Source organism: Apodemus sylvaticus, chromosome 7 (assembly GCF_947179515.1).
Source record: "Apodemus sylvaticus chromosome 7, mApoSyl1.1, whole genome shotgun sequence".
NCBI lineage: Eukaryota > Metazoa > Chordata > Mammalia > Rodentia > Muridae > Apodemus > Apodemus sylvaticus.
The window spans coordinates 674,716-690,924 of NC_067478.1; the positions used below are offsets into that span (position 1 = coordinate 674,716).

The 16,209-nt window shown below is 37.8% G+C and overlaps 1 protein-coding gene across 1 annotated transcript in view; it reads right to left on the reverse strand.

The window, feature by feature from the left end:
* Positions 1 to 16,209, reverse strand: part of Sacm1l (SAC1 like phosphatidylinositide phosphatase) — a 65,422-nt gene that overhangs the window by 37,282 nt on the left and 11,931 nt on the right. The window contains exons 2-5 of the mRNA XM_052186867.1: positions 10,573 to 10,670; positions 6,511 to 6,585; positions 4,729 to 4,856; positions 28 to 177 (exon numbers count right to left, since the gene is read on the reverse strand). Coding sequence (XP_052042827.1) covers positions 28 to 177; positions 4,729 to 4,856; positions 6,511 to 6,585; positions 10,573 to 10,670 — 451 coding nt within the window. The remainder of the gene's footprint in view (positions 1 to 27; positions 178 to 4,728; positions 4,857 to 6,510; positions 6,586 to 10,572; positions 10,671 to 16,209) is intronic.

Genomic DNA, 16,209 nt, shown 5'->3' on the forward strand with positions numbered 1-16,209 from the left:
AATTAAATACCTGAAGATCCAACTTACCCTTTCTAAGAGACTCATTTCTTGGAATTCTGGACTCGTGTTAGATAGCCGTTGCAAAGTATGAGTCAAGTCGTATGTTGTTGAAAAGTAAAATCCATCCATACTCAAGACATGGTTTAGCATTGCTAGGAAAGTTTTATTATCTTGTAACTGTAAAAAAGAAAAGGGGGAGTTTGAGACAGGTCACAGTTAAAAAGAAAATCTACCAGCATAAGACAGTAAAATTAAAAACTGCCCCCAAAATTAAAAACTGCCCCATTAAATATCACCAATATAAGCACTCAGCCAGAGAGGGGAGTACTCTACAAACACTGCAGGTAATTAAACACCTTGGCTCAGGTACAGCCTCCTCCCTCCGGTATCAACTATTTAAAGCAGTAGAGTAGCTTTAAGAAAATACCCCCAGGGTAGGTCACAGCACTCAGTGAATTGCACTTTCTAAATTCTCTCATCCTTCACTATCCTGAGAGATTTAACGTCAATATCCTCATTAGCATTAAAACACACAGAGCAAGAGATTAGCACTGGCCTCACTTTCAGAAAACTTCCCTGGTTTGGATTGGATAGGAAATAAAACAATCCTTTTCCATTACAACAAAGAATAGAAAGCCTAGAAAAATTAGTATTACCTTTATTTTATAATAATAATTTTAGCAGGCTTTCCCAATTAAAAACAATACTGACATTTTAAAAAAGAAAAATTATTTAAAAAAATAAACTGTCAAGATTTGGTAATGTTTAGGAGTCATCAAATAATTAATATGTAAACTTATATGTTACAAATGTATATACTATACATTTGAGCACAGTCTAGCAAAAGCAAAATATATGTAGTAAATATCACAAAATTTGGTTTTATGGTTTGACAACATAGTAGTCAAAGAAATTGTCCAAGAAAGCATTCCTAGGTAGCTATAATGAATACAGCTACTTTTATTTATACAACACATATGAGTATGTACACATGTGCTGGTGTATGTGACTTTGCATGGGAAGTAGGGTATAGAAACCAGAGAATAGCCTTGGGTGTTATTACTTAGGACACCATCTATCTTTTTTATAACTTTTATTTATTTATTTTATGTGTATGACTGTTTTATCTACAAATATAGAGGCAAAACATACATATATGTGTATGTAAACCATGTGTGAGCCTAGTGGCAGAAAAGGGCATCAGATCCCCTGAAACCAAAGTTATGGATAGTTGTACACCACCCTGGGGGTGTTATGAACCAAATCCATATATCTGCAAGAGCAACAAGTGCTCTTACCTCTAAGACATCTCTCCAGGCCCCACCATCTCTCTTTATTGAGGTGAAATTTCTTAAGAGCCCTGGAACTCACAGATTAGTTGAGGCCTTTTGGTCAACAATGCCTAAGAATTCATCTGTGTCTGTCTCCTATCATCACTGGATAGAACATAAGCTACCATGTTTGGGTTTTAATCGGAGTTCTAGGGATCAAACTCAGACCCTCATGGTGGAAAGGCATGGTGGAAAGACTGAACTCCAAGCTTCATTTTTATTTGTTTAAAGTATTATTTCTCATGGATAATGAATTACTAATATAACAGGAAAATAGAAATTCTAAAGCATAAAAAGCGTAGCTTACGGTTTTACTTGGTAAGACAGTGCTATGATTTGGTGTTTTTTTTTTTTTTTTAATAAGTAAGCCCTATACTTTGGAAAAACAAGTCTTGTAGAAACAACAATCCTCCCTGAGGATAAGACAGATGTTGGGTATGAGAGAATTTTCTGGTATGCTGCCTTTGCTCCTATGTAAGTAACCCCTAATTTTCTTAAAGTTTTATTTATTTATTTACTTACTTACTTACTATATATGAATACACTGTAGCTGTTCTCAGACACACTAGAAGATGACATCAGATCCCATTATAGATGTTTGTGAGCCACCATGTGGCTGCTGGGAATTGAACTCAGGACCTCTGGAAGAGCAGTCAGTGTTCTTAGCCACTGAGCCATCTCTTCAGCACCATAAGTATCCATAATTAATACACTAACACACAAAAAACAAAACCTATAAAAAAAATTAACCTTGGTAGCCAGGAACAGTGGTACATGCCTTTAATCCTAGTGCCCAGAAAGCAGAGGCAGGTGGATTAGAGTTCCATGCCTGCCATGGCTACATAGTAAGGCATTGTCTCAGCAGAAAAAAAAAAAAAAAAAAAAAAAAAAAAAAAACAAGCAAGCAAGCAAACAAGGAAAACTTAAGTATAAAACATTTTTAAAAATGTATGCTTTAATCCAGGCACTCCAGGCAGAATCTCTGTAGGTTTGGGGCCAGCCTAGTCTACACAGTGAGTTCCAGGATACCTGGAGTTAAATAATGGGGATGGGTGGGAAGGGCATTTTTAAAGAACAAACACTGTAAATTACTTTGGAAACAAACATTCTGAAGAGGTGTAACTTTGTAACACCAATAATCACTCCTGGAAAGTTTCCAAACCTCAATAGGGGGCTTGGCAGATTATTGCTTGGTGGGCACAAGGCTTGCCATGCAAGCATGAGGACCTGAGTTCAGATCCCTAAGGCACACCTAACCCTGGGCACAGTGGTGCCATCCATAATCCCAGTGTTCCCACAGTAAAGTAGAATGTGGAAACAGGAAGATACCTGAAAGCTCATGGGCCAGTGATTGTGGAGACAAACTAGAGACCTATCTCAAACAAAGGTGAGGACCAACACCTGAAACTGTCCTCTACATGTGACCATGGCACATACCTGCCAGTCTACTAGCACCACAATCAGGTTCACAATTTCTTTGTTGTGAACCTGATCAATCAGTCTTGGGGTATGCGTTCAATAACTATCCCCCCCCCCAAGACAGGGTTTCTCTGTATAGCTCTGGCTGTCCTGGAACTCACTCTGTAAACCAGGCTGGCCTGGAACTCAGAAACCTGCCTGCCTCTGCCTCCCAGAGTGCTGGGATTACAGGCGTGCGCCACCACCGTCCGGCTTCAGTAACTATTCTTGCTTAACTGAAATCAGTGTTCATATAGCCTGTGTGGCAATCCCTGAACTCCACAATTACAAGTTATAAATGAATGTTATAAGTGAAAGTAATATTAGCATTACATCTCTGACATAGAGCCTCACTATACAGCTCAGCTGGGCCTGAACTCTGGCTCCTCCTATCTTAGTCTCTAAGTGCTGGAACTACAAGTGTGTACCCCTACACCCAGTAGTAGGTACTGCTGGGTTCAGGTTTAACTCAAACTATCAGAAACATAAAAACTAAAAACATTTTACTTCAAAAAATCTTATCAAGAAACTTGAGCAGTGCCTGCCTGCTGCTCCTTGTCATATAATTTATGATTGAGACTATCTACTCTGACATTGGTAAATGTTATCGACTCTTCTAAGTCTAAAGGAGTTTTGGCACTTTACCCTTTGCACTCTGAATGCCATAATACTCGGGCAGTTTCTTTAACAGAAAGTGTGTTGCAGTTATCACGTGCCTTGCCTTTCTGTCACAGCCACTCCATTGTAATGTTGACTGGGTAACTAAACCTCTGGCTTTGTATCCAGTCTCTAGACTGGTGACTGCTATGTTCCCTCAGTCAAGCTACTCCATGGCTGCAGCATTACGTCCAATTTCTAATCACTTTCAGAGTTATAGTTTTTGATGGTTTACACTTTCACACTTTCATGTTTGCTCAGTTAATACCCCATGATCACTAACATTTACTGTGTTGTTAGGGGTGTAGTGTTAACTAAACCAAGTAACTGAAATCTGTGGACAAACAAAATGAGCAAAGAGAGGAGTATGTGAAACTAGACATACATGTTCTGTGCACACACATACTCTCTTTCTCCCTCCCTCCCTCCCTCCCTCTCCCTCCCTCCCTCCCTGTCCGTCCGTCTCTCTCTCTCTCTCTCTCTCTCTCTCTCTCTCTCTCTCTCTCTCTCGTGTGTGTGTGTGTGTGTGTGTGTGTCCCATGGGATTAACAGTGAAGAAAACTTTCTTCTAGAATAAAAAAGAAATGGAAAACAATTACAAAAGCATCTAATATTTTATTTTTCTATAGTGAATATTCATCTAGGGCCAAGTATTAAGTTCTTTTATTTTTATTTATTTTTGGATTTTCAAGACAAGGGTTTCTCTGTGTAGCCCTGGCTGTCCTATAATTCGCTCTGTAGATCAGGCTGGCCTCCAACTCCGAGATCTGTCTGCCTCTGCCTTCCAAGTGCTGGGATTAAAGGCGCACATCATCACCACCCAGCAAGTATGAAGTTTGGGGGCATTCTATTTGTCCTTTTTTTCTCTGTAAGAACTTCATAATTTAAATTTTTCATTACTTAAAAATAAAACCAACAAAATATATAAACTTTTGAAAATTGCTTTTTTAATCATTTTTCTAAAAAATGTGCCTTGATGTTTTATGTACACGTGTGTTTGAGTAAGGTGTCAGATCCCTTGGGCCTGGTCAGTTGTGAGCCACCATGTGGGTGCTGAGAACTGGACCCAGAGTCCTCTGGGAGAGCATTCAGTGCTCTCAACCACGGAGTCATCTCTCCAGTCCCTTAAAGAATGTTTTCATGGATAGGTAGAAACGTAGTAAAACAACTTTATTTATAAATTATTTAACAACTAGGCTTATAAAAAAATCCACCTACATATTACAACCCCTTACTGTATGGGATTTTTGAGCTTTGCAATTAAAAACTACTAAAGTCTTACCTGAATATCAGTTAAGTGCAACATTGTCTTCTTATAAGAAAGAACATCAAAATCTGTGGCTTTCCAGATTGCATGATTAAAAAATTCACCTACTTTCATCTTTTTGGTAATGACAACAAGATAATTACCTAAGGGAAAAAAAGAAAAGGCCAAATGTTTAAAAGAAAATACAGAATGGAGCTGGGGCCTAAGGCCAGTGATAGAGCCTACAGCTAGCTCAGCATGAGTGAGACCTTGGGTCTGAGTCCTAGCATATCACAAAAACAACAGACAGAAAACACAAATTAACAGCCCTTAGATGTAAACTTTACAGCCTGGAAAAATAAAACTTCATTGAGCGCCTCCAATAAAAGGCCCATTTTTTAAAGCATTCTTAAAACTTGTGAATAGAAAGAGTAATATACATTTAGGAAAAAAATCCTATTAAAAGGACAATCAATATTTTTTTCAAGAAGATAAAAGCAAACCTTTTGACAGCCAAACAATTGAGCTTAACTGGTAGAGTAGAGAGAAAATATTTTTTCTCTCCTGTCACGCTCAAGGCACACAGGTTGCTGCTTATCGTTGTTTTCCAAGTTTGTACCTTGAAACACCAGAATTCTCTACACCATTCCCTTCTCCTCGTAACTCTAAATGATGCACACGTGTGCTGGGGCAGAACACCTACCTAGATACTGTGAACCTCCAAAGGAGCAGCAGTTAGACATCAGCATCACAACAGCCCATGCACACTACACCAATCTTTACCCTGATCATTAAACACAGTTCCCACACGCTTCCTTGTGTGAGAAAGAAAACAGAAGCTGGAGTCGTGCACATGGTAGGCAAGCACTACCACCAACCTATAATCCCAGCTCTCATATTAATTTTTATGATCTATGGGTTCCATGTTCTACCTCCAACTGCCCTGTCCAGAGGTTTTACTATATATAAATCTTTCCTAGAAGTTGTCATACTGTGCTACAGTATTTTATTACTTATATACCTCCATCATTAGATTGTGAACTACAAAAAGAAAAGGAGCATTTGAAATCTTCTGTAACCAGCACCTAACATTGTGACTGAAATTTAAAAAAAAAAAAACTTTTTAAAAGTTCAGTAAAATGAAATTCAAATGGAAATGCACCTTATTGAGCATGCCTATAATCCTAGCACTTGGGAGGCAGAGGTAGGACAGTGAGTTGGAGGCCAGCCTTGAATATAGAGTGAGTTCAAACCCAGCTATAGCTATAGATTAAGACCATGTCTCAAACAAATACCTTCTTAATAACGCATACCAAATATTACTGTGTAAAACATATGCTGTGCTGTCATTTCAGTATAAGGCTGAAGTGTTGGCATACTCTTATAAATCAATGCATTATAATTTTTTAAATGGGCCAGGCATGGTGGTACATGCTTTTGCTTCCAGCACTTGCAGGGCAGAGGTAGGAAGATCTCTGAGTTCCAGATCAGCATGATCTATATAGCAACTTCCAGAATAGCCACAACTATATAGAGAAACCCTGTCTCAAACAAACAAACTAACAAACAAACATTAATGTTCTCAGAATTTATAAAAATTTATGAGCTTTCAACTGTAGAATAAAATCAAACATGAAACCTTTCTTTAAAAAGAATGCTACTATATAAATTTAACTCTTTAGAGAATATTATTTTTTAAAAACTAAGGACAAATACTTAACCTAGAGATTTAGCTAAAGAATGACAGGAAGAAGACTTTTTCATTATCTAATGTTATTCATTTACTCTCTTTGCTCATCAGGGTTTATTTTCTCTTACCTGCCACCAGATGGATTGTGCCCATTATCCCAAATATTGGTCTTGTAACAGCAGAAGGGGGAACATCTTTTTTGACTTAAAAAAAAGAATAGAAAAGCTCACCAACAAAATAGAAATCTAGTTAAGCAACTTCAAGTAAATCAATTTAAACAATTCTAAAAACAAAACTAGCATTTTTTCATTAATATCTGACCTCCATTTTTTTAAGAACATAAAATAAAGAAGTATTAAAAGAAGATGGTATCAAAAACAACATACTTGAATTTCCTCATCAAGCTGTAGGTAATTTCTAATGTTGCCAGAGACTGAGCATTATCAATCCCTTTAAGAGTAAGTAGAGCCGGGTGGTGGTGGCAGACACCTGCAATCCCAGCACTCTGGGAGGCAGAGGCAGACAAATTTCTGAGTTTGAGGCCAGACGTGAGTTCCAGGACAGCCAGGGCTATACAGAGAAACCCTGTCTCAAAAAAACCAAAAATAATAAAATAAAATAAAACAATAAAATAAAATAGTAAGTAGAAATAAGGACTTGAGACAAGAGTCTCATCCTCACATAGAAGCAGAGCTACCCACCAATGTCTGAGAGTCAAGTGAAGAAAGGAAGCAAGAGCTTCCTCCTCCTGTGTCTAGCAACAGTGTGCACAGGCAGGCACAAAGGGATTTTTTTTCCAATAAATTTTACCTTAGAGAACCCATTTCAGAATTGTTAAAACTTTCAGCCAGCCGGGCAGTGGTGGCACACACCTTTAATCCCAGCAATTAAGAGGCAGAAGCAGGAGGACTTCTGAGTTTGAGGCCAGGCTGGTCTACAGAGTGAGTTCCAGGACAGCCAGGGCTACACTGAGAAACCTTGTCTCGGGAAAAACCAAACAACAACAACAACAACAACAACAACAAACCCACCCCCCCAAAAAAAAAACAAAAAAAAGAAACAAAAAAAAACCAACTTTCAGCCAATAAGTTTCACAGAACATATTTTGTAGTAATTTTGTTTAGAAAATAATGCCTAAAGGCAGGTGGGAAAATTCCATCTCAAAAAAATTTTAGCTGACTCAAATTAAAAAACAACTATCAATTTCTCATGCACTCATGTAAGAATAGAACTATGAGGGACAGTGAAAGAAAGTAGTCACTCTCTAACACAAAGTTCTCCAAAGTATGTTGCTGAAAAACTTTATTTTATTAAGCTTTTTTTTTCCCCAATTTTTTTTCAACTTATTATCAATCAGAATCTCACTACTGTAAACACAAGTCCTGGTCCTTTTTTAAAAAAAAATATTTATTTTATGTATGTATATGAGTACACTGTAGTTGTACAGATGGTTGTGAGCTATCATGTGGTTGCTGGGATTTGAACTCAGGACCTCTATTCGCTCTGGTCCAAAGATTTATTTATTGTTATATGTAAGTACACTGTAGCTGTCCTCAGACACACCAGAAGAGGGCATCAGATCTCATTACAGATGGTTATGAGCCACCATGTGGTTGCTAGGAATTGAACTCAGGACCTTCGGAAGAACAGTCAGTGCTCTTAACCACTGAGCCATCTCTCCAGCCCAGTCCTGGTCCTTAAATTCAGTGATAGCAGTAATTCTCTTATTTTAAATAACTAATTCTAAATAAAGTACTAAAAATGGTCAGGATTTATTTATGTTTGTGCTCAATAACTCAACTGATTTAACAGTGATATTCTATAATTACCCAGTATGAAAACTATGAATGAGTTATACGTCAAGTTCATGAAAAGCCTAGGTCACATAGCAGGATTGTACCCACGGACGAAGAAAAAGAGAAGAAGAAGAGTGCTGAGCAATGAAGAGCTCAAGAGGATATCTTGTTCTGAATATGCTGAGATCATTTGGCAAACTACTGGTAAGGTGGTAAGAGTTACCGACCACAGCAAAGTACCAATAAAACTGTGGCAATTCTCAGGATATATGTTAGTTTACCATGGAAGAAAAACCATCTATTTTCTATGGCCACAGTCTGCATGGCTATTGGTAAAGAGAAACTTGGCTGAGAAACAGCCAGTGAATTAGCCCCTCACCATCACTGACTCTGCATCAAGGTTATTTCCCTCCATCAAGAACTGTTAGTACTACTATAACGTTACATCAAATCTGTCTTGACCATAACAAGACAGATACTAAAATGGAGTTGTAATCTCAACGTACAAGTAAAGTCACTGTTAGTACAAAAATAACTGACAGTACACTTTACTAAAACACTGACAAAGCAGGAGCTCATATTGCTAGTGAGTAAAGGAGTAATAGTGCTGAGTGGTACAATATATCTCTGGAAGTATATTAAGAAGAGGGAAAATTAATCAGCTACCTACAAGAGAAACTATTAAGCAAGAAACAGACAGAACATGTTGATTATCAACCTAAAACAGAGCTCTAATGGCGTTTGTCAAAGAAAAACTAAGGTGCTTATAGAAATAACCAGATACCCATACATATGGTAAGTTTATTTATATTTTTCTTACACTTTATTAATCTATTGAAAATATTTTTATATTTTACTTTACCCGTTGAAACATTATTACTAAATACATACTCTGGCTATTCAAATCTTTTGAGATAGGGTCTCTGTTGGAGTAATGTTTTCCGTACACTGTGTAAAGATTATCCCTGTATTATTCAAATGCTGATTTCTGAATTGGCAGAGATCTGATTACAGCCAGATTTGGTATTGTTAAGCATCTCCTGCCTTAGCAACTTCCAATTTCCATGCCCAGAGAAGTGAAAGGGTCTCAAATGGTGAGATGGAGCCTGGGAGTCACCATCAGGATGCAGAAGAAGGAGATGCCAGGCCAACACTGTTGGGTTAAAATGGCTCAGAATCGGCTCAGTTATAGCACCAGAAGCTGATTAATAAAGGTCTCCATGTCATTATTCAAAACAGTCTCAATAGGTAACCCTGGCTGGCCTAGAATTTATTATGTAGACCAGGAGGACCTTGAATGCACAGAGATCAGCCTGCCTTGCCTCACAAGTGCTAGTATTAAAAGAGTGGACCTTCAGTCAGGTTGTAGTGGTGCACACCTTTAATCCTAGTACTCAGGAGGCAGAGGAGGTTCTTTGTGAGTTCAAGGCCAGCCTAGTGTATAGAGCAAGTTCCAAAACAAGTGGCTCAGTGGTTAAGAGCACAGACTACTCTTCCAGAAGTCTGAGTTCAATTCCCAGCAACCACATGGTGACTCACAACCATCTGTAATGGGATCCGATGCCCTCTTCTGGTGTGTCTGAAGATAGCTACAGTATATTCTATTAAATAAGATAAATAAATCTTAAAAAAAGAAAGAAAGAAACATAACTGCCTAGAAGTGAACTGGAAATGTTAAATCAATAAAATACAACATTCTAATGTGAGTATACTTGCACTAAACCAATGAAATATGAAATTCTAATATGGTATTACTTAGTGTTTAATAAATGAAATAAGAGTTTCTAATATGCTATTATCTGGCACATTGTTATCAAAACTAGCTTTAATATCTTCATAACTCAGATTGTTCCACAAATATAACTGAGCAAAAATATTTTTCACACCCAAGAGAAGCATACAATAAAATTAGATTAAAAAATAAACATTGCTTGCAATACTTACAAGTTTTAGTTATCAAACTTCTCAAAACAAAACCAAAAGCAGCTGTAAAAGCTCCTGACACAGCAAAAACATCTCCACACTCACTCAAATGTTTGCTCTAGAAATGAGTTTATATATTGAAATCAAACCTATCATAATACAAATAAAAAGGAATAATTCTGGCCTAGACATGGAGACATGTACCTCCAGTCTCAGCACGTGGGAGGTAGATGCAGGGGATCCAGAGTTCTGGGTCAGCCTAAGCTACATAATGATCTTAGGACAGCCTGGACTATATAGCAAAATCCTTTCTCAAAAAACACCTCCCCCTAAAATTAACTGAGGCTGCAAGAACTAAGAGTTCTAATAAGACACTCAAAGAGTGTCATACTGATGCACTACTGACAGTCTTAATCACCACGATCTCAGCACTATATCTTTCTGGAATGCTCTGAAACTAGCTAGACATACCTGCAAGGGTGACCTCTGTAGATACTCGGTCAATGATGAGTACATCATCTGCCCCATCATCACAAGCTTCCACATAAAACTTTTCAGGTGTAATATGCCTAAAAAAAAAAATGGCAGACATAAATAAGTCAAATAAAATCAAGACAAAAAACTATTACAACAGGGTTTTAGTGTAGCATAATTTCCTACATCTAAATAGGTGGTTCTCCTAAGTTCATTAGCCTTATGAATTTACACAGTAAATAAGATGTTAATAAGCTCATTACATGGTAAATAAGATGTTATTAAGCTCATTACATGGCAAATAAGATGTTATGTAAAGGATTAGGGATAGAGTTCAGCAAACGAGTACTTGCCTTGTCTGCACAAGGCCCTGCCAAACAATTCAGCACAGTTAAGGACTAATTCAAGAATATGAAGAATTAACAAACAGGAGGTAAAAAGGTGAGCAGACATTGCAGATGACGTAAACCTTAACTGGAGAAGTGAGGCTGCTGCCATGCAGGCAGAGTTCAAGAGTCCTCAGACACTCACACACACACACGCCCAAAAGCCCCTAATTTTTACTGCTGATTTACCAGACCCCAAAGCTGTGTGTGACAGAAATCTCAGGCCTACCCTTTTCTTCCTACTTAGCTTTTCTACTCCCATGATTCTGCCTCATTTTTTCTGAAAAGTCTTACACAAATCCACATCGCCATCACTGACATCATTTCCTACTTACCTAGAATGTTATCTGGTATTATAAAAATGTGTCCTTTAGCAGAATTTTTATGCTTAACTGCTTCTGACTGAGTTTTCTGAGAAATAGCCAATCATTGACTACTCAAATATAGCTAACATTCATTTATCATTTAATAGTAACTAAATTGTTACTATTAGAATAGATGAATAGAATATATTTCTTCATTTTAACGAGCATGTTAACAGAATGAAAATTAATATCAAGCAAAATATTATACAACAAAGGTAAATCTGTTTCAAATTATAATATTCAGGAGTTCACTTCCTTTTATTACCATATATATTCCATTAAACAGACATACGGCATTTCTTCATCCCTTGTTGACAGGTATTTGAGCTGGTTTTTTGGCTTCAGAGTTATATTAGTAATGAAGACCCTATGAACAACTGTTGAGGTTTGGTCTGTTGCTATGCATTATAATGCTAAATTTTTTATTCCAAGGTCTAGTTGCCTCAAGAATGAGGGAATTCTCACATACGCCAGCTTTTGTTATACAAACCTTGCTCCTTAATTTAAAACTGTTGGTTGAATAAAGATGTCTACAGCCTGGAGCTGGGCAGAATAGTTCAGTCCCCAGGTCTGAGGTCTAAGGCAGAGACCACAGAGAGAGGGAGGAAGAGAAGAAAGGTGCCACAGGGTAGGTAGGTGGATCCTGAGCTCATGGCCCTGAGGGCTGGCCTGCTGGAACAGGAGCAGCCCAGGCAGAACATGGCAAGTGATATCTGGGAATTATTGACAGGGAAGTAGACAGAATAGCACAGAGTGCTGATTATCTGCCCAGCTCTGGGGCTTTAAGGCTTATTATAAGTATAAAGGTTCTGTGTCTTTTATTTGGAAACTAAATGATCTAAGGTAGGGAAGAAACCTCCAAATAATATTTTCCACAACAATTAATCTTGCACAAACATTCATGAATGTACTTCTACCTACTGAGTAACTACCCAGAGTACTAGAGTCATGTCCCACCAGGACAGTACTTGTGTGTTTAACTTGTGCTGAGGAGGGAAAAAATGGGAAATTGTGTACACAAGAAAATGTTGTGGGGTAGAGGATGTGTTCTGTATCTTAATACCAGTAGTGGTGATAGTATAAAAATCTCCATGTTTTCCAAACTGTATATTTTAAATATGTGCCATTGGCCATGTGAACTAAATGTCAATATTCAATAAATATTTATAATAAAAAGAAATACGACAAAAAGAAAATGTAAGTCCTGAAGCAAAACAAAGGACATCCTGACTATTTCATCATAGGAAATAATCTGAGTTCTGGTTTCTATTGCTCTGATGAAATAACCAGGACCAAAAACAACTTGAAGAAAGAATTTATTTCATTTTACAGCTTGTAGTCCATTGTACATGGAAGTCAAGGCAGGAACTCAAACAAGGCAGGAACTCAAACCCGGCAGGAACCTAGAGGTAGATGCTGATACAGAGGCCATGCAGGCATCTTCCTTCCTACCTTGCCCAGCCTAGTTTCTTACAGCACTCAGGACCACCAACCCAGAGGTGGCACCACATACAAGGGGACAGGCCTTCCCACATCAATTACTAATTAAGAAAATGCACTACAGACTTGATGACAGGCCAAACTCAGGGAAGCATTTTCTTAATTGAAAGTTCCTCTCTCCAAGTCACTCTAGCTTGTGCTGAATTGACATAAAACTAGCCAGCACAAGTAGTTACCTTTAACTAGGTCCGAGACAATGGTCTTCCAGAGCGAGGGGAAGGTGGCAGATGCCTGTGATTCTAACACATGGAGGCTGAGGCAAGAATATCACTGCATTCAAGCCCAGCCTGAGCCTCACAGTAAGATCCTGCTTGCCTCCCTCAACTTGAGCTCCCATCTGCAGAAAGTATTTTATGTGTATATAAGCTATATATATTCCAGTGTAACATTTACTGAGTAATGTTCATTTAAAAATTACATGTTAAGCATTATACCAGCTTGGGGACTCGAAGACAGGTAATAAAACATATAACACAAAAGAAATTTTGAGTAAACCTGAAAAATAGATGTCTCTATAAAGTTTTTTGAAAAACATGTTCTCTCTAAACAACGACAGCATTTTGAAAAACCTCATGATTTAGAGTCCATCCATGCCAGAAGTCTTTCAAGCTTTTAAACACATATGCTATGGAACAAAAGTCTTACTGCATTCTCTGAGGCATAAGCAAACTTATAACTTGAAAGAAAACTTAGAACTTGAAAAGGCCATGTGAAATGCTTTCATGTGTGGTCAGTGCTATCACTGAACATCTCGTCTCTCACTCTGAGTGTCCTATGATACTCCACAAATTTTTTCTTATAAGGTTCACATCAATTAACGATGAAGCTCTCCTCACCTGACTTTTTTTTTTTAAAGATGTATTTAATTATTATATATAAGTACACTGAAGCTGTCTTTAGACACACCAGAAGAGGGCATCCAATAACATTATAGATGGTTGTGAACCACTATGTGGTTGCTGGGAATTGAACTCGGGACCTCTGGAAGAGCAGTCAGTGCTCTTACCCACTGAGCCATCTCTCCAGCCTTTCACTTGACTTTTAAACAAGCACAGTGAGAGGATATGGCTCATTACCTATGCTGCTTTAGTATGAAGAAAACCAACAATGAACTATTTATTTCAGCCAGTACTAGCAAAGCAACCATCCACAATCAGTCATTCAAAGCAGGCTTGCAGGCTTTATTTCCACAGGAAATCAAAACTTATAAAACTGATCAATGGCATCCGTGCTGGCTAGTTTTATTCAACTTGACATAATCTAGAGTTATCTGAAAAGAGGGAACTTCAATTGAGAAAATGCCTCCATAAGATCTGGCTGCAGGGCTGTAGTGACGGATGGGGGAGGAACTAAGCCCATCAATTCTATAAGAAAGTAGGCTGAGCAAGCCAGGGGAGCAACCGAGGAAGTAGCACTCTTCATGGCCTCTGCATCAGGTCCTGCCTCCTGCTTCCATCCCTGCCTGAGTTCCTGTCCTGACTTCCTCCAATGATGGATTATGATCTGGAAGTGTAAGCCAAATGGTTTTGGTCCTAATGATTTAACACAGCCAGCAGGCATCAGTGCTCCAGCCTCTGAATCACCTCTTGCCTCCAGCTTCCTATACTACTTGAGTTACTGCCCTCACCGCTTTTAAAGATGAACTGCTTTATGAAACTGTGAATGAAATAAATCCCTTCCTCCCCAAATTGCTTTTGCTTACAGTGTTTCATCACAGCAATGACCTAAGATAGCACAATCAAAAGACTTCAACAATGCTGGAGATCATTACTGTAGAAGTAGTTATCCTGAAAAGGCTTGGAGATGAGCAACAACAATGACAACAACAAAATACAGATGGTCTTTGCTAGTTACTAGCTTCCCAGGGCTGGCTCAGTTATGAATATATACTTAGTGCCGGGCTTATCTGAAAAGTCCCCTGATCGCAGAGCTTACTTTCTAGTGGAAAGTGAACACTACACAGGGAAGTAATTCAATCATTTTAGACAGGGGAAAATACTGTCAAGAAAATAATGGTAGGTTGGTGAATCTGGTGATACAGGATACCAATCTTGTTTACAGATTAAATGAAACAATGTGTAAAAGCTGCTAGGCACAAGGAAAAGGCTTCTGTACTCTTAATTAAGCCTGGGGTGACAATGCTCACATCTACCTCACAGAACAGTGAGAGTCACACAAACATTGTTGTGGGTGATAGAAGCTGACATACAGGAATGGTAACTTCTGCTCTGAGATAATCTGCTGTTCAGGCCAAGCTGATCTTGAATTTGTGATCCTCCTGCAGCTAGAGGAGCCTTTTGTCTTTACTATACACCTTTTAAAACTCTTATGTGTAGTTACATTTGTGCCACAGCCTTCATGTATAGGTAAGAGGCTAACTCAAATGTCAGTCCTTGTTCACATCTTGTTGAGGGCAGGGTCTCCTCCACATGCCAGTTAACTGGTCTAGGGGGTCTCCTATCTCTGCCTCCCATTCTATTGAAGAAGCTTTGGGATTACACACATATACTACTCTATGCGACTTTTCATGGGTTATTGGGATCTGAACCCAAGTCTTCACTCTTGTACAACAAACACTTACCCACTGAGCCAATTTAAGCCCCAAAGTAACATCTTTTAACACATGAGGAAAACCTGCACATTTTCCTTATAGGACTCCCAAGACCAAAAAAGTTATTCAATTAATGTTATAAAGAAATACTAAATAGAAGACATTGATTTTTTTACACACAGAAAATACCTAAACAATTAAATTTTGATAGAGTAATACTGGAATCAAGTTATATCCAATTCAAATATACCATCTGAATATGTAACTAAGACATAAGAACAGTAACAGACTACATAGCTAAGCTTTAATTTATTTATATAACTCCAATTGTGTTTAAATGATTGTATAATTACTCTGATAATGATATTTCTAAAGGAAAAAAATTCCTACACCTGACATTTTAACCCTAGAGTTTAAAAAAAAAAAAGTCTTATTCTCATTTAACAGTAAGCTTAATATTGAAAGGCCCCAAATACTGTCTTCCAACTTATCTGGATAGAACTTTTACAAATACAAAGCTATATATTTTTTATAAAAATTCTTAAAATCAGAATATAACAAAGGTACAATTCAAAGTAAGAAACCAGAGTGATTTCTTAAGAGTAAAACCATCTAAAATATCAAGGTTACATAAAACAATGTTCTGATTTATTAAAGACAGATGTTCTAAGCCATTGGTTTTCAACCTTAGTAATGCTGCAACCCTTTAATATAGGTCTTCATGTTGTGGTGACCCCAATCATAAAATTATTTTGTTGCTACTTCATAATTAATTTTCTACTATTATGAACTGTAGTGTAAATATCTGATACACAACACCCCAGGGGGCTCG